The sequence below is a fragment of the Pinus tabuliformis genome, chromosome 9 (genome assembly GCF_031772625.1).
Source record: "Pinus tabuliformis cultivar Carrire ecotype Pingquan chromosome 9, CPIR1, whole genome shotgun sequence".
Classification (NCBI taxonomy): Eukaryota; Viridiplantae; Streptophyta; class Pinopsida; order Pinales; family Pinaceae; genus Pinus; species Pinus tabuliformis.
This window is the reverse complement of record NC_142307.1, coordinates 824,425,187-824,449,524: the sequence shown is the minus strand read 5'-3', so window position 1 is coordinate 824,449,524 and position 24,338 is coordinate 824,425,187. Positions and strand designations below refer to the sequence as shown.

Genomic DNA, 24,338 nt, shown 5'->3' with positions numbered 1-24,338 from the left:
TGAAGAAGGAGGAGCTAGGAGAAGGAGGAGGAGCTTGGAGGACTTCATCTACAAGAGCTAAAGAGGTAAGTTCAAACCCCAAACTCCCTTGTTTTTTTGAAAAAAAATTGTATTTTTCTCCTCCCTCTCCTACTCTTTCCCATTGTTTCTACTTGCTCCTTTATTTACAGGTTGTCCACCACCTATATCCATATTCCAAGATGGTGTTCTTTTGGCTTCTATGTATCATTCCACTCTTGGTTTTAATGATGGCAAGGGTGAGGAATAGAGGGGAAGAGGAAGGGGATGAACTTGGTCCTAATAGTAGTGACCCAATGTATGATGAGGAGGAAGGGTTTGAAGAGGAAGGGGATGAACTTGAAGAGGACACTGAAGCACAAGATGGGAAAGGTACATCAAATCCCTTGTGGAACTATGTGACCAAACTTGAAGGGGGAAAGGGTGGTGGATCTTACAAATGGATGTGCCCTCATGATTGTCATGGAGGAAAACCATATACGGGTTCATATACCCGTCTGAGGAGGCATCTTTGTGGGGTGCTAGAGAGTGATGAAAAAAAGGGTTCTGTGGGGGTAGCCATTTGCCCAAAAATTTCAAGTGAACAAAGACAAAAATACATCAAAATAGAGATGGCTGCACAACAAAAAAACAAGAAACAAAAAACTCATTCAGAATCAAGTGCAACCTCTAAATTTGGTAGTTGCCCATCTCCTCATGGTACTTCTGCAACCTCTGGAGGTAGAAAAACAATAGGGGATTTCCTTAATGTTGCTGGGAGGGATGATGTGGATGGAAAGGTAGTCCGTTTTCTTTGTGCTTGCGGTGTACCATTCAATGTGCTTCGCTCTCCCTATTGGCATGACATGGTAAAGGCCATCAATGAAGCCCCAAAAGGATACAAGGCCCCCAACTATGAGAAAGCTAGAACAGTGTTATTAGAAAGAGAAAAAGCTAAGGTTCAAAGAGCTTTGACACGTTTTACACATGAGTGGGTGGATTATGGGGTATCCATTGTATCAGATGGGTGGACAAATATTAGAAACCAACATTTGATAAATGTTCTTGGTGTTTCTTCTAAGGGTGCAGTATTTATTGCATGTCATGACTCCTCCTCCATCAGTGCAACTGCACAAAACATTGCAGATCTCCTATTGAAATCAATCAAAGATGTTGGTCCGAATAATGTGGTTCAAGTGATCACAGATAATGCAGCAAATTGTAAGGCAGCAGGAAAAATTATTGAGCGTACTCATCCACACATCTTTTGGTCTGGGTGCCTGGTTCACACATTGAACCTTTTGATGCATGATATTGTGAAACACAAAGAATGTGGGTGGATTGCTGAGGTTTACAGGAAAGGGAAGCAGCTCATTAAATTCATCACAGGGCATACAAGGGTAAACTACTTCTATGGCACTTACTCCAAGTTGCAATTGCTTAAAATTGCAAAGACAAGATTTGCTAGTTATTACCTCACCTTTAGGCGGCTAGTGAAGGTGAGACAAGCTTTAACTAATCTGGTGTGTGCTGAAACATGGGATGAAATTAACCAGTGTACAGATGGTGCTACTGCTAATGTAGTCAAGGACACTGTTCTTGACACTTACTTTTGGTCACAGGTTAAATATGTTTTGCAATTCACCAAACCAATTTATTACATGATCAAGTTTGCAGATTCAGATCGACCAGTAATTGGGGAGGTGTATGAGCAAATGGATAGCATGTTGGGGCAGATTAAAGACATTGTTGAGCCTAGAGATACCACCTTGTACAATTATATTCGTGAAGAGGTGGAAAAGCGATGGGATATGCTAAATGTTCCATTGCATGCATTAGCATATGTTTTGACACCTAGGTACTATCATCCATCATGGCTTTCAAAACCAGCACCTGGGGGGGGAAGCAGGAAAAAACCACACCAAGATAAAGAGGTTCACGAAAAATATATGGCTGCATTGAGTAGATTAATCCCTGATAATGAGGAGGCTGCATTGGTACGGAGACAGGTGAGCAACTATACGCTCAACACTGGTCCATTTGGGAGCATGCATTCAATTGAAGATCGAGAGCATTTTTCTGCTCTTGAGTGGTGGAACATGCATGGAGGGCCTACTCCACTTCTACAGAGTTTGGCATTGCGGGTGCTATCACAGGTGGTAAACACTTCTTCTGCAGAGAGGTGTTGGAGCTCTTATTCTTTCATCCACAGTGTTAAAAGGAACAGGTTGAGTTTAGACCGGGCAGAGAGCTTGGTTTATGTTCATTACAACTTGCGATTGTTGTCCCATTACTGTGAAGATGCAAAGTCTAATAAAGACTTGTTGACTTGGGACAAGCATCCAGAGGAGCCCAATTTGGAGGATGGAGTGTTGCAACTAGAGCAATTAGAGGATGCTCTTATCCAGGTATGTCCATTGTGGTATGAATTTTCCAATTTTCCCTTATAAAGCATTTCTCTAATTCATGTTTTTAATTTTTTTGTTAACTAGTGTTTTTTTTTTTTTGCATGAATTTTTTGAGCGATTCTAGGATGATGATGACCGTGTTGATATGCCACCACCCCCACCCCCATCTGGTCCTAGGTTCCATGGTTCAACACCAACAGCAGGGGGTTCTTCTTCATCAGTTCCAGTGCCACGACTTACACAGGGACCATTTTCTTCATTGCCACCACGTGGAGGCACGCCATCACGTTCTATTCGTGGTGGAAGGAGGAGAGATTAGTAGATATATTCACAATCTACTTCTTTTTGTCATAGTCTATAGATTACTCATTAGACTTGTAGACTTGTGAATTTGAATTTTGAACCTTTTTGGCTTGGCGGTGACCAAGTGACATATTTTGTAAACATTATTATTTGAATTTTGGACATGACAAATGTTGACAGTTGCTCACTTGCTAGATAAATCATAATATGCTCTATGTTTTATGTTTTATAATATGCTTAAATGTTTTATGTTTTATAATATGCTTAAAAATTTGATGTATGTTTGTAATAGCTAGAATATAGATGATTGTTGTACATACTAGTAACTACAATGGAATCATGGATGCCATATCTATCTTGATTTATGCAAAAATATGCATGTTTTCATGTCTTCTACAATTAATTTGGTATTTGGGATGTTTGTTTTGAGTATAAATGCAAAAAAATATATAAAAATATATATATATATATAGCAGACGCTTCCGCGGACGCTTCGCTCCCTAGATTTTTGGAAAATGACGCTTCCGCGCTTCGCGCTTCCGCTTCGCGCTTCCGCTTCGCTCCCGCTTCGTGCAACATTGCTCTAGCCTGACAGAGATGTTAGAGTTGGGAGATCAGTTACTTACTTCTCAGTAACTGAGTTGCAGTGCAGTAGTTAGCAGTGGTAGTGCTATGGGCAGCACGATGCAGTATGATGAGAGGGGTTGCAGTGCAGATGTAGCAGTGGCAGTGATAGGGCCATGGGCAGCAACACAAATGCAGAGGGAGTTGCAATACGGATGCAGCAGTGGTAGTGGTAGGGCCATGGGTAGCAGTACAAGATGCAGTAGTGCAGATGATGGGCAGCAGGCCTAACATCGGCATAGGGATCGATGCGGATGATCAGGGTGATAGTCAGTAAGGAGTATTACTAGAGCACAATCCTCGCTAAGAGGGAGTGTTGATTTGGGGTAGCATCGGATGTGCTCTAGCCATGAAAATTGGTGGAGAGGCTAAGGCACATGAGATCTCCAATACCTAGAAAGGGTTTGGGCAAATTTTAAACAGTTTGGGAGATATTAAAATAATTAATAATTTTAATGGAGTCCCTAAGTCTAAACTTAGGGAAAATAAAACATTAATGTGAATTAATATAAAACTGTGTTAGAATGGTCCAAAAGTCATGGATTAAGCCAGATCTAATCTTAGCCGTTGATTAGGGACTTAATCTCAGTCGTTGAATTGTCAACGAGAAAAGAATAAGAGGAGGCTTGAGGGTCACTTGGAGAACACACTAAGAGATCAAGATTTCGACTTTCAGGGGCTGGGTTTGCTGAGAAAGTTGAGAGAGTGATTAGAGTTGCAGCTAAGAGGCAGTGAATACAGAAGCAGAGATAGCATTGGGAGGATCAACGCAGTAGCCAGAGAGAGGGACGCAGAAGCAGCCAAGGGTTCACACAGAGCCAACCAGGAGCTGCACAGTGCTTTAGAGGGCCAGCGTGGGTGACGCAGGGGGCCAGAGGACTAACGTAGTGCCTCTAGAGGCTGACGCAGGCCAAGCCAGAGTGACGCTGGGCTAATGTTGGGCCAAAGAGAGGCTGACACAGTCCCTAGAGGTCGACGCTGGGGTTTCGTGGGGCAGATTGGAGCTGTGGAGCTGTCGGAGTGTTTATCTGGGGTTTTAGTGGAAATATCTGCTTCCGAGTAGAGAGGTACTACTACCGAGATTTTTCTATGTTGGGTGAGCTATATTTGGCACCTAGATTGTATTCTGAAACTGCTTAATAAATCAAACCCTCAGATAGCTGCACTGGTTTTCCCGCATTGGGTTTTTCCGGGGACATTAGTCCAAAAACAATGGTGTCACTTGTATGCTTGTTTCTGTTTCCTTCAGTTGATGATATGTAATGTGTTGAGCATGCACTTGTATTTATTTCCAGTATTTACATGGTAAATACCTTGTTAATTAACATAACAAGTAGGTAGGAATAAATTAGAAAGTACATGAAGGGTTTCTAACGGGTTAGACTTAGAAACTTCAACACAATAGACATGTGAGATATTCCTTGGACAGGGAAGTATGCAATTGAGATCTTGAAAAGATGGAGGATGGAGGATTGTAGACCTATGTGGACATCCATGACCACCAACTTTAGGACGCTGAATGCTTTTGAGTCAAGTTGGTGGATCCCACATTGTACAAGCAACTGATAGGTTACTAGATATTTGCTTTGTTGTGAATACAACCTATTTATGGTGGAGCTGAGGAAGGTTCACTGGGTGGGAACTAAAGCATGTGCTTAGGTATCTTCGAGGTAAAATGGAGTATGGACTCAAGTATGTTAAGACTGATGGAGTGCGGTTAGTGGGCTATACGAACTCAAATTGGGTTGGGGGTGTTGTAGATAGGAAAAGCACCTTAGGGTGCTGCTTCAATTTGGGATCAACAATGATTTCAAGGCAAGAAGTAGAGTTTAGTGGTGCTTAGTTCAGCTGAGGTTGAGTACATGGCTATGATTTTGGCGAGTTGTGAGGCCATTTGGCTTTGTAAGATGATCACAAGGTTGTTTGTTCTTGAGTTGGATTCGACGGTAATTCACTGTGACAAACAGAGTTGCATTAAGGTCTCTAAGAATCTAGTGTTTCATGACAGGTCCAAGCATATACAGATTAGGTATCACTTCATTGGAGATAGGGTTTAGACGGGAGTTGTAAAGCTTCAATACATATCCATATAGGACTAGGTTGCAGATATTCTAACCAAGCCCCTAGTGAAGAGAAGGTTTGTTTTCTACAGAGATAACCTAGGGGTGGTGCAAAATACTTTCCTCGCTAGGAGGGAGTGTTGATGTTATTAGCTCGGACAAATGCTTCTCCATAAGCTCGATGTCTACCATGCAAAAGATGTCAAATTGCCTTTTTAGGTTGCTTGCTTGAGAGGAGTAAGTGATTATTATGATTTATTTCCTAAGTTTAACTTAGGAAAAGTGAATTAATTACTGAATTAATTAATGTTGACTATTATTGTGATATCCCCAACTAAATAAATTCTGCTAAGTATACTCCCATTTTTGCAATTTTGATATTAGAGAAGGATTTTGATGATTTGGAAATTAGAAAAAGTGGGTGTAGTTGATCCCACTCTGATTTTGGAGGCAAGGAAAACCCATGCACATTAGGAGAAAAGGGGAAATCGATTTGCTAGTGGAATGTGGGGGCCACAAGAAGGCAATTCGAACCAAATGAGGCAATTCACGCTTGTGGAGGAGGAGAGAGAAATGAGGTGTGAGTTTGTGGAAAATGGGGTCCACCAAGGGAGAGAGGACTAGCCTCAATAAATAAGGCAAGGAGGCCTCCATTTTGCATCTTTTGTCTATCTTATCTTAGAAATCGAACTCTCTTGGAGCTGTTGAGCACAAGAAGAGAAGTATCGTTTAACATAGGAGTTTCAGGCGAAACTCCACCCACATTTAAGAGAACTTTGAGTGCCTCCCTAGTGAGGAAGTTGGGGATTCTATTACCGGGCTTCCACAATGCTTTATTGTAGGTGTTTACCCATTTCTTTGCACTACCTGGCCGCAAAAGCAGTTCAAATTGTTCCATTGGGGATCAACTACAAAGAACTGGAGCATCGGAGGATTTGCAGGAGATTTCTCTCATTTGAGCCAGTGATTTTGTAGGGTTGAAGAGCAGGGGCATTGAGGGACAAATTCTCTTGCTTTTAGGCAGTGCACAGAGGTTTGTGGCAGGGCCTGCCCACGGATTGAAGGAAGAGGAGTTTGGAGAAGTTGAGGGCTGGAGAAAGGAGGTATTTCCGGAGGGGAATTTTACAAGAGACTTGGAGGCATTCTAGTGGAGATTTTGGGCACTAATCAGCAGAGAAATTCCTGAAGTGCACACAGCTAGCTAGTGAAGCACAATTCACACTTTTTGGGGGCTTCTGGGTCAGCTGGAACCAACCCAAACCCTTTCTGATTTTTTGTGGGTTTGCTGAGAGGAGGTCAGAGCTATTTTTGCAGAATTTTCTGAGCAATTTTGAGGGAAGAAACTCCAGTTCTATTCCAACAACAGTTTGCAGAATTTTCTCGGCAGTGTGCAGATTTTGTGGGAGCCATTACCAGCACTTGGGTCATCATATCTCCACCTGGGTTTTCATAGCTTGCAGTAGCAAGACCAGGTTCTATCTTCCTGTCATTTGATGTATTCAACTTCCAATATTAATAAAATGGCTGAGTTCTTTCATCCTATTTCTTTGGAGTACTGACTTATGTGTGTGTTTAAAGTTTTAATTGCTGTTCTTAGTTCATGTTTTTGATATTCACTGTTATTTTCCTTGTTGGAATATTACAATTATTCTAAGGAGAAAAAAATAAATTATTTAGGTGACAAATCTAAATCTATAATGTTGATTTGAAGTGAGGCGTAGGGTCTATTTCTAGCAATTGATTACTTAGGAGATTAGGATTAGGGATTTAACCTAATGAAATTATAAAATAAGTCTAGGGGAGAGGTGAAAGATACATTATGATCACGAGAGTGATTTTCTGAAGGAGTGAGAGACTCAAGGACTGAAGAGAAGGGTAAAATTGTGTAGTAAGGAATTTTCGGGAGTGAAATTCAGGTAGACTGAGCTTGTGGAGGAGGCTGAGTTTTTGGAGAGAGAGGCTGAGTTCTTGGAGTAGGTCGAAACCAGTGAAGAGAAGCCAAATTTTTCCATCCAGTTTTGCACAGAGGAGGGATGCTGAGTTCCCTAGTGTGCAAGAGGCTGCATAGGTGGAGAAGAAGGAGGCCGATTTTTGTAGGTGGAGGAGCTGAGATTTCTAGGGCTGCTTTTTACATTGAGGCTGAATTTCTAGAGGATCGAATTTCTCTAGATGCCGAAATTCCAGTGGGCTGAAATCTAGGATCCAATTGTGTTGTTTTCTCTATGTATTCTCTGTGGGTCAAGGCCCCAATTTTCTAGATTTAATAAAGTGAAGGAGAATTTGCTTGGGCATAATTTTTTGCTGTTCCTGTGGTTGATTTTCCTATTTTATTTCTGCTGTAATTTTATTTTTGAAGTTAAAAATACCAGTGTATTTATTTTCCAACAGTTTTCAGAATTTATTGAGCAAAAGAGTTTTCTGGGTATAAACTAATTGCCGAGGAAAAATAAATCACGCCTACTATTAAAAGTTAACATCGTTGTGTCCTCCCACTTGATATCATGAGTTATCACATCCAGCATTTTGTCCTTAATTCTTTGATCACAATCCTCGTGCCATGTAGAATTCAAGGAGAACAACTGTCATATCTATGATTATCAGATCTAACATCATAGCCAATTGGGTGGAGGCACAGGGAACTTGGCAGTGTGACTTGCCAACAATGATAAAGTCCTAGATGAGCTGTTCATTACACTATTCGGTTCTTTTTGACCCTATTAGAGATCAGGGAAATGGATTTGTTAATTGGGTTGGGTTATTTCACATCTGACATTGGGTTTGTGGTAGTGAATAGGAATTACTCTCCTTGGATCCCATTGTTAATGGTTAGGATGATAATACAAATAAGATCTTAAACTTGGCCTTGATGAAATCTGAATTATAGGGAAAACGATTGGCAGATAATTTATACTATCTGGCACACCCTTCCATTTAGTATATGGCTGATGGTTATTGCATTTGAGTACATTGGTTTCAAATTTCTGATAACTGTCAATGAAAGATTGAGAGTCAGTTCAAGGAAGGTGTCATCAAAATTATTTGATGATCTAGTTTCCAATGGGGAAATTTTGAAGTAAAAAATGGATCTCAACACCAAAAATGTACTAACAAAATCAACTTTAAAAGACCCAATAAGTTTCAAGATGATGATGTCATCCCCAGGGTTACATATTTTTGGAGGGAAAAGAAGAAAACTATTTTTTTAATTGTATTTTTGACTGATCTCCTTATAGATTTTCTTAGATGTCAAGTGTCGGCACCCGTTTGACGAGTTTCCACCTTTCATACTCTTGAGAAGACCCACACCGAAAAAATTGAAAATCATGTATTTTCAATTTTTTTGGTGTCGTTTTTCTCAAAAGTATGCAAAGTGGGTACTCATTGGATATGGAATTAAAATTACTGATCCAATGGGTGCCTACACTTGACATTTGAGTAAACCTATAAGGAGATAAGTCAAAAATACTATAAAAAAATAGTTTTATTTATTTTTCTTTAAAAATTTATAGCTCTTATTTTATTAATTTAACTATTATTTTATTATTTTTCTTAGGAGGCCCATTTTAGATCTCAAAATCCCCTTAATGATTATCTGATAGCAAATTCCAAACACAACTGTGCAATCTAAAAATTCATTAGTTAGAACTTAGGAGTCAGGATCCTGTTGGATTGAAGAAATTCTGGAGAGTGGGGCAGTTCAAAATGATCCAAATAGATGAAATTAGTTTGTTTAAATTGACGAAGCTTCATAATTTTGAAATTGCATTGAAGTATCAGGGCAGGGTAATTACTATTCTGTCTAAATTTTGATTTTTATAAGCTGCTCATTCTGTTTATTCTATGCTTCTCTTCTGTAGTCTTTCCGCTCTTCAGCGATTTTCCAGATCCCAGAAAGGTTATATTGAGTGGGTTTTACTTGCAGGCTTACCATTACAATAGTAAAATGAAATAGTAGCTTGGGGTGAACAACTCTGATTCCAGTAGTTATATCACTAACAAAACTATACATTTGTCAATGGTGAAGGCTAGTTTGTCCCTATGACTATGGACTCCAGCAACTTGTGTGCTTACTGCAATAAATGAAATATATTGACTTTGACTATGTGCAGAACAACACAGCCAGTGTAACATCTTTACTTGGTGGAGGTGCTGATAGTACAGGAGCAGGCATTGCTCGCAGGCTTGGTATTTTTTCATCTTACATGTCTAATACCTATCATTACGTTTCTTATTGTCTAGCAATGGCACACCATATTTATTCTCAATGGGATTACCAAAGCTTAAATATAAACTTCCTGATAGATGTGCATGCTTGTGTTTATGTGCAGTACTGAGAACAGGACTAAATATAATACTGGCATGCAATATTCCAAAAAACAGTCCAATGCTTGAGGTACTTTCGAAAATGTGTCGGCAAAAACTGAATTCCATCTTTTCTCAATCCTATTAAAAGTATTTTATGCTATGTGCTCTCTGTTATACTGTAGTTGATCATGTAATTGCATTACACACTCTTTTAAAATCTGAACAGGTACTCTATTTGCATCGTCCAGATTTTGACCATTGTCATTTCAAATTGAAACACTTTGCTTTCAGGCACTTGCAGAAAGAATACTTATACAAAAACTGAACAGTCTGGGTTATTCCAAAGATGGCCAGAAGAGGGTTTCTGGTGTCCATGCCACCTAGCATGCAGGAATGTGGCGATAGAGGATGAGAAAGGGCAGTGTTAATACTTCTACTCCTTTAGGTTATTGTGTGTTATAATTTATGCATTTTGTCTTCTGACGGTTTCTTCCATGTTTAATGTTTCATTCTTTGAATAAAATGGAGCAGAAAATACTTGTGATAAGTACTTATAAGGGTTTTAATAAGAGCCAAGTTAGCGACTCTTAACTCTTCATATTGAACTAAAAAAAGGTGGTAATTCTCCATTGCACTTTCATATTATGTTGAAGATGAGGTAATTGTATCTTTTCCTAAGAAAGATGTTTTATGACAAAGCTATGTTACATCATACCAAAGAAATGCTTATCCAAAGATAGCGAATGATTATTGCAGAAAATAAATGACGGTTTTTCACAGAATTATAAGCATGAACTGATAAGTAGTCTAACTTGGTTAAAGGGGTTGAGATAATACTGATTGTATCTTCTTGCATGAGGTGACTTTCAGAATTGTCTTCTTCATCATCCTAATTTTTTTTAACCAGACGTCATTTCCTTCTACAGATTAGAATTGAAATATTCACTTCATTTGATTTGTATGCATGTAGGGAACCTTTGCAGGTCTGTGTAAATGGGTATAGATGGATTGATACTGTTCTGCAAACTCATACTAATGTTTACGTTCTATTGGTAATGAAATGCTTTATAAATAAGGCCATTCACATTCTCAATAATTAGTATGAAGTCAAAAGTTGACATCAAACAGTTTCAATATGGGGCTGTAAAATTTCTAAGCTTCAATCAAGTTCTGGGAAAATCTCACTATCAAAAGTTATGGGGAAGGCCCTTAGGCTAGGCTTTGTTGAAGCTTATGGTAGCTTCGGAAGGTCTTCTACACGAGACTGGTGTCTTAGTTTGTAGGAGATGGTTAGTTGCCTCTTTAGGTGCTTGCTTGGTGGAGTAAGTGATTTATGACTTCTTTCCCAGGTCTAAGTTAGGAAAAATACAATAATTAAAGTCAAGTAATTATTATGGACTATTAAGTCAATTTGTAAGGATAAATAATAAAATTATTTAAGTAATTTATAAATGATCTCAACTCCTGATCTCCTAGATCTTCTAGAAGGGAGATTAGGTTTAAGGATTTGGGGTTGATGAAGATTATAAATGAAAGCCTAAGAGAGGTAAAGACACAACAGCAAGAAAGCAGCTACTGCATTTTGGGAAATCGATTTTTTCAAAGAGGGAGAGCGATTTCTCTAGACCGAGAGGCTCATCTAGATTGAAGAGAAAGAAGAAGATTGCAGGTTGATTCAAAAGCATTTCCAAGAGGTCGAATTGTTGGAGATTGCAGAGCCGAATTGTTGAAGTGAGGAAGTCGAATTGTTGGAGGGGATGATTTGCCAACACTGAAATTCTTGAGGTGGAACGGTTGTTCGAGGGGAATGTAAGAGGTGGGCTGAAATTCTCTATCCCGAATCTCTTCAGAGGCTAATATCTAGTAGGCCAAATTCTTTTAGTGGGGCTGAGTTACATGTTCCAATCAATGCATATTTCCTTGTAATTAATCTGTGGGTCGAAACCCTGATTTTCTGAGATTGATTAATGAAGGAGAATTGTTGTGGGTATTTATTTGTTGTAATGTGTGATTGGTCTCTCTGATTTTATTTCTGCTGCATATACATTTGTAGAGGTTAAAATACCAGTGATTCCATTTTTCAACAATTCAGAATTTATTTGGATAATAAAATAAATTTCTAGGATTAAATAATTGTTGGGAGAAAATAAATCTACGCTGGTATTAGGAGATTTAACATGGTATCAAAGCTCTAGAAAACTCTGAGAGAGAGATCCGAGATCACTAGGGTTTGTAACAGCGAATTACTTCTTTTTATCAGTGTTCCACAGGGACGCATCCCGCAGGGTTGGGTGCGCGCACCCCTCGCACCCCACGCACCAAGGACGGGGGGATGTTTGGGGAAACGTTTCCCTACGTCCCTCTTTTGGGGAGACGCGGGGAGACCCAGGGGGGGACATTTCCCCATTGTGGGGGACACGACTCCCCAAAAGGCGTCCCCCCACAAAATGGGCTATGCGTCCCCCCTTAAATTTGCTTGTAAACAATGATTTATGACAGGGAAAACGTAGTATTTGACCATATTTCCCTACTAATGCTATGCTATTCATGGCATTGTTTTACAACCAGGCCGAGTCAACTCGGAAACGGCCTGGTCAAACCGAGCCAATAAAAAAATTTACGACTAGGCCAGCTAACCGGCTAGGTTGGCCGAGTCAACTATGACTCGGCCTAGTCATCCAATGACCAGGCCGAGTCATAGTTGACTCGGTCAACCAGGGCGAGTCCGTATTGACCAGGCCGGGTCAATGAAAACCGGCTGGGCAGCGTAAATCATGATTTTTTTTCACTTTTTTGGTGTTTTTTGGTAAAGTTAAATAGGGTTTGTGGATTCCAAAGGGTAATGGTAAATTGTTAAATGCTTTTGGGGTCCATTTCCCCCTCCCAAACTCTATTTAAGACAGCCAAATGCTCTCATTTCACTCACAGCAGTCTTATGCATTTGAGTGAGAGTCTTCTTTGAGAGTTAGTGAGCAGTTCTTGAGCTTGTTTTGGAGCAGCAGTGAGGAGTCTTGGAGGAGCATTGTAGCTGGAGTGAGGAGCTTCTTGGGCAGCCATTTGGAGCAGCATTGAGGAGCTGATTCTTGGAGCAAGCTTGAGGAGGCAGTTTGTGCCTGGAGGTATTTTTTTCCACCCTTACAAATCTGTTTTTGCTTAGTAAATTTTAGGTGCATATCAAGAAAGCTTAGAGAGTGTTTTTTGTCAAATAAATGAACATTGAATCAATTTTTTTTTTTTTCATTTTCAGATTGTTTTCCTAGTCAAAAAATGGCACCTAGAGCAAAAGATCCTGCTTGGGCATATGTTGAAATGGTTGATAGTCAAATGCAATGCAAATTTTGCCATAAGAAAATTAAGGCAGGTCCTGGGGGGATTCATAGGCTGAAACAACACTTGGCAGGGATTAAAGGCCAAATTACCGCATGTCCCTCTGATCAAATTGGGGAGATTAGAAAGAATTTGGTGGAAAGCTTTGAAAAATTTAAAGAAGATAAGGCTAGGCAAAAAGAGATACAGGATGAAATTGGGAGGAAGAGGGAGATACAAAGAATGATGGCTACCAACCCCCACTATGATTTTGAGGGTTCTTCCTCTATCCCTCAAACTGAGGCATCCAACCCTTTCCGTTATGTTCCTCCCTCTTTTGGTTCAGTTCAAGATAAGGGAAAGGGTAGAATGAAGGGTGATGTGACTATCAAAAGTTATTTCACTCCCTCCTCTCCATCAGATGCACATGGTCCTGAAGTTAGTAAAGGTCAAATTCATCCCACTTTAGATGACCATTGGAAGAAAGAATTGAGGGAGACTGCTTGTGACTACATAGCTAGATGGTGGTATGATGCTGATATCCCCTTTAATGCTGCTCGTTCACCATATTATGAGCCTATGTTTGATGCCATACATGCTGCTGGAAAAGGCTTCAAAGGCCCTACTATGCAAGAGCTAAGGGGGGTTCGTTTGCAGAAATAAATTCAATCCATTAATGAGTATTTGCAAGAGTTCAAAGACTCATGGGCAAGAACAGGGTGTACCATCATGTCAGATGGATGGACTGATCAAAGAAACCGTACCATCATAAACTTTCTTGTCTTCTGCCCACAGGGAACCATGTTTTTAAAATCAGTTGATGCATCTGATAAGGTAAAAGATGGCCACTTGTTGTTTCAGCTATTGGATGAGGTTATTGAGGATGTGGGGGTGGCTAATGTTGTTCAAATCATCACTGACAATGCCTCTAACTATGTTCTTGCTGGTAAACTGTTAGAGGAAAAACACAAGACCATCTTTTGGACCCCATGCGCTGCACATTGCATAGACCTCATGCTTGAGGATATTGGAAAATTAGATTGGGTCAGAAACACTGTAGATAATGCCAAAAGCATAACAAAATTTATCTACAATCATACACTGGTTTTGAGTCTCATGAGGAAACACACTGGAGGCAAGGATATTATTAGGCCTGCCATCACTAGATTTGCTACACATTTTTTGACATTGCAATCTATGCTTTCCCGACATAGAAACTTGCAAAAGATGTTTTCCAGTGATGAATGGAATCAAACCAATTGGTCTAACAAACCAGAAGGCAGAGAATTGAAAAGGAAAGTCCATGATGAAACTTTTTGGAGAAAGGCAGCAGAGATTGTGAAGCTTGCTGAGCCACTGGTTAAGGTGTTGCGGTTGGTGGATGGGGAAAGGTTGGCTATGGGCTTCATTTATGAGGCTATGGATCAAGCAAAGGAGCAAATAAAGACAGCATACAAGGATAGAGTGGCAAAGTATGGGCCCATTTGGGCAATCATTGATGAAAGATGGAACAATCAACTCCATCGCCCTATACATGCAGCTGGGTATTTTTTGAACCCACGGTATCATTATAGAGCTAAGGAGTCAGGAGCTTTGAGCGGGGAGGTCAGAGATGGACTGGTTGATTGCATTGAACGCATGATCCCATCGGAGTCTGATCAGCTGCAGATACATCAACAGGTCACATCCTTCAGCAATGCAACAGGTACCTTTGGGAAGAACCTAGCAAAGATTGCAAGAGAAGCAGATGAGCCAGGTAAACAAAAATTTCAATTTTCAATTTCTTAATGGTTTTACAGTTTTACTTTTTTTATTAAAGACTAAAGTTTGTTAAATCATTTATAATTTGAAAGTTAGATATAATTTGTAATTTTGTTGAGCTTCAGCCTTCATCTAACTCATAATTCATTACTCTCCTATGTTTTTTGCAGCACAATGGTGGGAGGCCTTTGGTGGCCAGTGCCCTCAATTGCAAAAGTTTGCAATTCGTATTTTGAGTCAAACTTGCAGTGCATCTGGGTGTGAGCACAATTGGTCTGTCTTTGGGAGGATTCACACAAAGAAGAGAAACCGTTTGGAGCAAAAACGGTTGAATGATCTAGTTTTTGTCCAATACAACCTTCGGCTCAGACGGAACCAATTGCTGAACAAAAGACCTGATTCAGATCCCATTGTGTTGGAAGACATTGATCCAACATCAGATTGGGTAGTGGAGAGTCGTGCACCAGAGTTTGATCCTGATGAGGATCTTGATGAACTTGAACTGGAACATCCACTTCAGCCTGTTCAGTTGAATGCAGATCCCGATCCACCAGCCTCAGTCTCACAGCCAACAAGGACTCCGAGGAGTAGGACTCCAGTTGTAGGTGCTTCCTCTGCTCAGCCATGACAGAAGCGCAGCCGCATATCTACTCTATCTCAGCTTGCATCTGCTAGTGGTACTGGCACCACTTCTACAGTGGCAGTTGGAGACAATGATGATGAGGAGGCATGGGGCCCCTTGTCTGACTCTGATGATGATGATGAGTCTGATCCAGAGATTGGTCGAGATGATCTTGGCTCCTCTGGCAGTAGCCAGTAGTACTAGTATTGGAGTCTGGTCAGCATCACAGTTTACTTTTGTTGTAGAGGCCATTTCTAGCCTCCTTGGTTATTTGTATTTTGTTTTGAGTCTTTCACTTTGATCATGTATGACAGTTGACTATGTAGCCATTGGGGACCATTTTGATATAATGGATTGGTTCATGAGCCTACTTTGATCATATGTTGTCTTCCATCTATATTATAATGCTATGTGTTTGGAAACATGAATGAAAATCTTTAAAATTATGTTTTTTTATAAAAAAAATAAATATTTAATGTATTTTTTACAACGACCGAGTCATTGAAATCGACTAGGCCGAGTCATTACCGATTCGGAGTCGATCCTCAGCCGAGTCGGAGTCGTAAAACACTGAATTCATGGTAATGTTAAATTCTTAAAGTAAAAGTGACATTATCCTTTATCTTTCATTTTCATCCTTTTACTTAAACTTTTAGCATTACCATGAAATGACTCAGGATGTTTGAGAGTGGTTTTGACCTCATTGGATTTCATATGGAGAAAGTAGAATTTTAGATCTCACTCAAAATCCAGCAGACTTAACAGTTTTCCAGGAATTCAAGATTCGATGGAGTGCAATGTTTCCATTGCATTTTGTCATGTACAAGGGTATGGAATTAGTATTTAATCAAGAGCACCAAGCCCTTTGTGTACTTTAGAGCAGGGTTGCAGGAATCGCCCCCCCCCCGGATCCTAACCCGGAACCGCGACCCGTGCGGAAGCGTTCCGGAATCGACAGAGGAATCGCGATTCTGATTTTTAGGTTGCGCGCTTCCGCATTTTTGAAACGACTCCTGCCAAATGAGGTTGCGGCCCCCCGGAATCGCGCTTCGGCATGCGGTTCGGGCATGAGGTGGCGCCACGCAACCTGCCCGGAAGCGCACGCCACCCGCACGCCACCCGGGCGCAACCCGCACGCAACCCGCGCATATCAATTTTTTTTTTTAATTTCATTTAAAATCTAACTTAACTAAGCATGAGGGGGTGGGTTAGGGGTGGGTTAGGGTCACTTTAGGGTGAGTTTAGAAAAGAATAAAGCCCCCATTCTCTTCTCATTTTCTCACTTTGAGTTTATGAGAGTTGGAGAAGAGAAGAGAGGAGAGGAGAAGAGAAGAGAGGAAAGGAGAGGAGAAGAGAGGAGAGCTTGGAGGAGTGAAGAAGGAGGAGCTAGGAGAAGGAGGAGGAGCTTGGAGCAAGAGCTTGGAGGACTTCATCTACAAGAGCTAAAGAGGTAAGTTCAAACCCCAAACTCCCTTGTTTTTTTGAAAAAAAAATTGTATTTTTCTCCTCCCTCTCCTACTCTTTCCCATTGTTTCTACTTGCTCCTTTATTTACAGGTTGTCCACCACCTATATCCATATTCCAAGATGGTGTTCTTTTGGCTTCTATGTATCATTCCACTCTTGGTTTTAATGATGGCAAGGGTGAGGAATAGAGGGGAAGAGGAAGGGGATGAACTTGGTGACCCAATGTATGATGAGGAGGAAGGGTTTTAAGAGGAAGGGGATGAACTTGAAGGGGACACTGAAGCACAAGATGGGAAAGGTACATCAAATCCCTTGTGGAACTATGTGACCAAACTTGAAGGGGGAAAGGGTGGTGGATCTTACAAATTTTTGTGCCCTCATGGTTGTCATGGAGGAAAACCATATACGGGTTCATATACCCGTCTGAGGAGGCATCTTTGTGGGGTGCTGGACAGTGATGAAAAAAAGGGTTCTGTGGGGGTAACCATTTGCCCAAACATTTCAAGTGAACAAAGAGAAAAATACATCCAAATTGAGATGGCTGCACAACGAAAAAACAAGAAACAAAAAACTCATTCTGAATCAAGTGCAACCTCTAAATTTGGTAGTTGCCCATCTCCTCATGGTACTTTTGCAACCTCTGGAGGTAGAAAAACAATAGGGGATTTCCTTAATGTTGCTGGGAGGGATGATGTGGATGGAAAGATAGTCCGTTTTCTTTGTGCTTGCGGTGTACCATTCAATGTGCTTCGCTCTCCCTATTGGCATGAAATGGTAAAGGCCATCAATGAAGCCCCAAAAGGATACAAGGCCCCCAACTATGAGAAAGCTAGAACAGTGTTATTAGAAAGAGAAAAAGCTAAGGTTCAAAGAGCTTTGACACGTTTTACACATGAGTGGGTGGATTCTGGGGTATCCATTGTATCAGATGGGTGGACAAATATTAGAAACCAACATTTGATAAATGTTCTTGGTGTTTCTTCTAGTGGTGCAGTATTTATTGCATCTCATGACTCCTCCTCCATCAGTGCAACTGCACCAAACATTGCAGATCTCCTATTGAAATCAATCAAAGATGTTGGTCCGAATAATGTGGTTCAAGTGATCACAGATAATGCAGCAAATTGTAAGTTAGCAGGAAAAATTATTGAGCGTACTCATCCACACATCTTTTGGTCTGGGTGCCTGGTTCACACATTGAACCTTTTGATGCATGATATTGTGAAACACAAAGATTGTGGGTGGATTGCTGAGGTTTACAGGAAAGGGAAGCAGCTCATTAAATTCATCACAGGGCATACAAGGGTAAACTACTTCTATGGCACTTTCTCCAAGTTGCAATTGCTTAAAATTGCAAAGACAAGATTTGCTAGTTATTACCTCACCTTTAGGCGGCTAGTGAGGGTGAGACAAGCTTTAACTAATCTGGTGTGTGCTGAAACATGGGATGAAATTAACACTGACACAGATGGTGCTAATGAAGTCAAGGACACTGTTCTTGACAGTTACTTTTGGTCACAGGTTAAATATGTTTTGCAATTCACCAAACCAATTTATTACATGATCAAGTTTGCAGATTCAGATCGACCAGTAATTGGGGAGGTGTATGAGCAAATGGATAGCATGTTGGGGCAGATTAAAGACATTGTTGAGCCTAGAGATACCACCTTGTACAATTATATTCGTGAAGAGGTGGAAAAACGATGGGATATGCTAAATGTTCCATTGCATGCATTAGCATATGTTTTGACACCTAAATACTATCATCCATCATGGCTTTCAAAACCAGCACCTGGGGGGGGAGTCAGGAAAAAACCACACCAAGATAAAGAGGTTCACGAAAAATATATGGCTGCATTGAGTAGATTAATCCCTGATAATGAGGAGGCTGCATTGGTACGGAGACAGGTGAGCAACTATACGAGCAACACTGGTCCATTTGGGAGCATGCATGCAATTGAAGATCGAGAGCATTTTTCTGCTCTTGAGTGGTGGAACATGCATGGAGGGCCTACTCCACTTCTACAGAGTTTGGCATTGCGGGTGCTATCACAGGTGGTAAACACTTCTTCTGCAGAGAGGTGTTGGAGCTCTTATTCTTTCATCCACAGTGTTAAAAGGAACAGGTTGAATTTAGACCGGGCAGAGAGCTTGGTTTATGTTCATTACAACTTGCGATTGTTGTCCCATTACTGTGAAGATGCAAAGTCTAATAAAGACTTGTTGACTTGGGACAAGAATCCAGAGGAGCCCAATTTGGAGGATGGAGTGTTGCGACTAGAGCAATTAGAGGATTCTCTTATCCAGGTATGTCCATTGTGGTATGAATTTTCCAATTTTCCCTTATAAAGCATTTCTCTAATTCATGTTTTTAATTTTTTTGTTAACTAGTGTTTTTTTTTTTGCATGAATTTTTTGAGCGATTCTAGGATGATGACACGGGTGTTGATATGCCACAACCCCCACCCCCATCTGGTCCCTTGGTTTCTAGGTTCCATGGTTCAACACCAACGGCAGGGGGTTCTTCTTCATCAGTTCCAGTGCCACGACTTACACAGGGACCATCTTCTTCATTGCCACCACGTGGAGGCCCGCCATCACGTTCTATTCGTGGTGGAAGGAGGAGAGATTAGTAGATATATTCACAATCTACTTCTTTTTGTCATAGATTACTCATTAGACTTGTAGACTTGTGAATTTGAATTTTGAACCTTTTTGGCTTGGCGGTGACCAAGTGACATATTTTGTAAACATTATTATTTGAATTTTGGACATGACAAATGTTGACAGTTGCTCACTTGCTAGATAAATCATAATATGCTCTATGTTTTATGTTTTATAATATGCTTAAATGTTTTATGTTTTATAATATGCTTGAAATTTGATGTATGTTTGTAATAGCTAGAATATAGATGATTGTTGTACATACTAGTAACTACAATGGAATCATGGATGCCATATCTATCTTGATTTATGCAAAAATATGCATGTTTTCATGTCTTCTACAATTAATTTGGTATTTGGGATGTTTGTTTTGAGTATAAATGCAAAAAAATATAAAAATATATATATATATAGCAGACGCTTCCGCGGACGCTTCGCTTCCTAGATTTTTGGAAAATGACGCTTCCGCGCTCCGCGCTTCTGCGCTTCGCTCCCGCTTCGTGCAACATTGCTTTAGAGTGACTTTTAGACTCATCACTCCATTGTTTTTGAGTTTTAGTTATATCAATTTACTATTCCAGTCTTTAGATTTCAGTATCTATTATAATCTATTTTGCTTAGTACTAATTAGAATCTAGAATGATGAATGATGAATTTTAATTTTAAATCAATTTAGAATCTAGAATGATGAATGATGAATTTAATTTTTAAATCAATGTAGATTCGAGAATGGTGAATAATGAATATTGAATATGGATCAGAGTATTTCATTATTGAATCTCATGGTTTATGGATGAATCATATATGTATTAGTAAGGATGATGAGTATGGATCAATGTATTTCATTATTTAATTCAATTATGTATGTATCATTCTATTTATGCTTTCATTATTGAATATGAATTTGAAATATATATATATATATATATATATATATATATATATATATATATATATATATATATATATATTAAGAAGGAAAGAAAATTATATACCCTGACATCCCCCCGTCCCCCTTAAATCTCCCTAAAATTTGAGGGTACTCCCACATGTCCCCCTTGTGCATCTCCCCGCACTCGCGTCTCCTCGTCCCGGAGTCTTGGTGGAACATTGCTTTTTATGGTAGCAAAATTATTTTAAATTGTGCAACTAGGGTTTTGTGGCCAAGTTACCAGGTCAATTTGTGAGATGGGATCACTGAATAGTTTGAGATATGAAGATAGGTTGGATGAGGTTGCTTACTTCAATCCCTGGAAGAAGCATATCACCATAGTTTTAAAAATGAATGGTCTGTGAGATTTTGTGAACACACAAATCCACGTTCCTTTAAACCCAAACTAAGTAGTCGAGCATAACCTTAAGGATGTGAAAGCCAGGTATATAATTTTGGATGGTGCGAGGGATCGTATAATTCCTCACATAATAGGGAAGGATACAACACATTAGGTGGTGGTAGCCTTAACCAGTCTTTATTAGAGTTCAAATGAAAACAGGAAGATGGTGTTGCGGGAAAAATTAAACGACATTAGGATGAAAAAAATCAAAGACCATAACATCTTACCTCATAAGGATCCAATAGGTTCGTGATGAGCTTTCAGTTGTTGGGGAGGCAATGAATAATTCAAAGCTTGTGAAAGTGGCTTAGGAAGGATGCGCCAAGCATTGAACCACCTTTGTGGATGGGATCCTCGCAAGGCAACAACTTCTTGATTGTGGTTGGTTGTGGGATGTTTTCATCCAGAAGGAGATTTGGGAAAATTCATTAACCAAAGGATAACGAAGGAGTGGTGAGGATAAAGAGGGGCCTAATCTTGTTGCACAAGCGAAAAAGAGCAAAGGGAAGGCCAAGTAGAACTAGAGTGGAGGTGGACCTTCATAGGGTAAAAAGGACATGAGCAAAGTCAAGTGCTTTGCATGTCACAAGTTTAGACATTTTGCTAGTTATTGTCCAAATAGAAAGAAGGGCAAGGGAAAGACAACCACAACAACCATTGAACAAATGGAAGATTTGGTTGAAAAGTTCGAGAAGAACTTTGCTTTGGTGTCATGCCTTTCTAGAACCGCCATGAAGAGTGTTTGGTTTGTGGACAGTGGAGCATCTCATCACATGACATGATTTTGAGACATATACACCAACATGACCAAGGAGCCTAAAGATATACATTAGAGCTTGGTGATAATGCCAAGTATGCAGTAGAGGGCATTGGTAGCATTGAGTTTTAGATTGAATCAGGAGGTATCATGGAGGTGAGTGAAGTGTAGTTTGTACCGGGTTTGGACAAGAATGTCCTATCGCTTTTGGCCATGGAGGACAGAGGACTAGAGGTCAACTTCATGCGAGGTGAAGTGGCTGTTGGGGCGAAAGGAGCTGATCCCAACAAGAGGCGAGTAATTAGGAGAAGGGAGAAGAATCTCTATTTGTTGACAGGATATGCAATGAAGGCTCTCATACATGAGAGTGACAAGAAGAGCGAGCTTTGACATAAGAGGGTGGGACACCTACACTATAGGGCTCTTCCTATGTTACAAAGAATTGTTATAGGCTTTCCAGAGATCAAGATGGAGCAAGAGGGAGTGTGCAAGGGGTGTGCACTTGGCAAGCAGGCCAAGCTAATGATGCTGTTGATTTACCATGGGTCAGCGTTGCTAACCAGGATTATGATATTTAGATGATGCTGATGATAAATGATAAGTTGTTTTAACCTTTTCTTAGAGAACTTTGTCAACAAGAGAACATCTGGATAGGCATTATGAATACCTCCCTAGCTAAGAGGGAGTGTTGAATTTTGTAGCTATGGTCGGTCTTCATAATTAATATTTTAGCTCTTGAAATATACGTAATAATAAATATAAGACATGTTCTTCATGTCAGTTTCAAAAGAGAAAATTTTGATTTTTTGGCTCGAAGATGATCAAGTCGGCCCCAGTTAAAGTGGCACCCATTCGGTCTCCCAAAATTCTATATATAAGGAACTCAATCTCCTCCTCTTGTCACATTCGAATCACACAAGAAACAAGCTATCTTTTGTTCATTCAAGCGAAGGAGATAAGACAAGAAGGATGAAAAAGGACAGAGACATTGCAAGCACACACACACACACACACACACTCTCTCTCTCTCTCTCTCTATTTGATCTTGCACGTGTGAAACCCTTCTCTTCTGCAACCTCACACGTGTGGAGTTTCTAGGCATTTCTGGGCAGCAAATGTGAGTTTCGTGGCACAGAGGAAGGTCAAATTTTGGCCTAGGTAGATCAGAAAGGGATAAGTTGATTGGGCAACTTTGTGACTTGTCAAGTGGGCAATTTGTATTGTTGGTTAGTTTGACTTTGTATTTGACTAGAAAAATTAGATGTATCTGTTGATGAGCTGAATAATTTCTCCAAGGAAAAGGTTGTTGGGTTTTCCCAGTGTAAATCTTGTTTGTCTTTGTGCATTGTGATCTCTACTGTCCTACTGCTTTTTAAGGTTGATTTTTTGAAGTGTAATTGCTTAATGATAAATTGGAAAAGGTAAAATAATCTCTACATCATTGGAAGTAATTATCAGTATCATAAATTAGTGCTTGTATCTATTACACTTGAAAAACCAACATGGTATTAGAGCTTTGGTAAAAACAGGGCAATTGAGATCACTTCCTAAAGACATTCTTCCTACAATCAGATCTGTGATCAAATATTTCACCAGATGGCTTCTTATGTGAAGTATGAACATGAGTTGGAAGGTGCATCAAATCTCAAAGCTTGGAAAACTAGAATAGATCTCATCTTAGAAGAAAATAATGTTATGAAATATGTGAAAGGCAAAGTTTCTGAACCGTAGAATGATGGAGAAAAGGTCCAACACAAGAAAAAGGAAATCAGGGCCAAAGGGATTATTGTCGAATCCATCAAAGACTATCTGATTCCATTGGTTGAAGGATTACAGACTTCAAAACAAATGTATGACACTCTGATAAGGTTATTCTCAGTCAACTATACTGATCAAGAGAATGATAAAAGGAGACAAAAGTCTCATAAATTATAGGAAGGAAATACAAGAAGAAATATTGCTCCTATTCTGAATCATAGGAAAAAGAATATTCAATGTTACTGATGTCTCAAGTATGGTCACTACAAACACGAATGTACTGAATAGAAAAGTCTTAGTGAAAGGAAGAGTGAATCTTCTACTTCAGCAATAGACATTATTGAGCGTCCTCAACATAAGAAATCAAGATATGACAGATCAAATGACTTTGAGGATGAAGATATGTTTGACTGATTTCTAAGCAGGGAGCAAGAAGGAATTCATCATCAACCTCCTTGAAGTTTGTCAGATAAGTCTTATTTTGAAGTTGAACTGAAAAGTCTGATTGTTAATAAGTATTTTCTCAGAATTTAAAAGTATTGATAATAGTATTTAAAGCATTTTTGTTTTGAGATTAATATGGCATATTAAATTTTGACCCCTATTTTCTAGTCTCATGATTTGAATTCATGTTTATCACTATGCTATGCAATTCAAGTACAATGATTGAGTTAAATAAGAAAAAGACGAGTTCCTTGTTAGCCTTGTGTAAACTGAAAACCTCTTGAAGATCAAGTCATTGTAAAGGACAAATGACTACCATTAGAAAAGGTTGAAATCATTCATCTCTGTTTTTATAAATACTCTGGATCTTACTCATAAACACTGATCAATGAAAGGCATGGAACTCCATGATTTGAATTGTCCCATCTGTATTACAACACAATTGCTATGACACAAGTTGATAATTATTCTATAAGTTGCCATGAAGAAATGAGATCATCACACTACTCAAACCTTGAAGTATGGTTCA

General features: G+C 39.6%; 3 protein-coding genes across 3 annotated transcripts in view; all 3 read left to right on the top strand.

The window, feature by feature from the left end:
• LOC149151327 (proteasome assembly chaperone) overlaps window positions 1–10,395 on the top strand; it is a 203,592-nt gene extending 193,197 nt beyond the window's left edge. The window contains exons 3-5 of the mRNA XM_089439804.1: window positions 9,502–9,577; window positions 9,721–9,785; window positions 9,989–10,395. Of these exons, the coding sequence (XP_089295930.1) occupies window positions 9,502–9,577; window positions 9,721–9,785; window positions 9,989–10,081 (234 nt within the window). The 3' untranslated portion in view covers window positions 10,082–10,395. The remainder of the gene's footprint in view (window positions 1–9,501; window positions 9,578–9,720; window positions 9,786–9,988) is intronic.
• LOC149151328 (uncharacterized) lies at window positions 75–2,832 on the top strand. The gene is made up of 2 exons (XM_089439566.1): window positions 75–2,405; window positions 2,530–2,832. Exons 1-2 carry the CDS (start codon window positions 201–203, stop codon window positions 2,722–2,724), a joined length of 2,400 nt encoding a protein of 799 aa, XP_089295692.1. The 5' UTR covers window positions 75–200; the 3' UTR covers window positions 2,725–2,832.
• A 6,118-nt stretch (window positions 10,396–16,513) lies between the features above and the next one.
• LOC149151326 (uncharacterized) lies at window positions 16,514–19,658 on the top strand. The gene is made up of 2 exons (XM_089440730.1): window positions 16,514–19,159; window positions 19,282–19,658. Exons 1-2 carry the CDS (start codon window positions 17,390–17,392, stop codon window positions 19,483–19,485), a joined length of 1,974 nt encoding a protein of 657 aa, XP_089296856.1. The 5' UTR covers window positions 16,514–17,389; the 3' UTR covers window positions 19,486–19,658.
• The last annotated feature ends 4,680 nt before the right edge of the window (window positions 19,659–24,338 follow it).

Coding starts and splice junctions, on each gene's coding strand:
- LOC149151326 (XM_089440730.1), top strand. CDS start 17,390: ATGGCTGCACAACGAAAAAACAAGAAACAAAAAACTCATTCTGAATCA. Junction 19,160..19,281: donor TAGAGGATTCTCTTATCCAG/GTATGTCCATTG, acceptor GAGCGATTCTAG/GATGATGACACGGGTGTTGA.
- LOC149151328 (XM_089439566.1), top strand. CDS start 201: ATGGTGTTCTTTTGGCTTCTATGTATCATTCCACTCTTGGTTTTAATG. Junction 2,406..2,529: donor TAGAGGATGCTCTTATCCAG/GTATGTCCATTG, acceptor GAGCGATTCTAG/GATGATGATGACCGTGTTGA.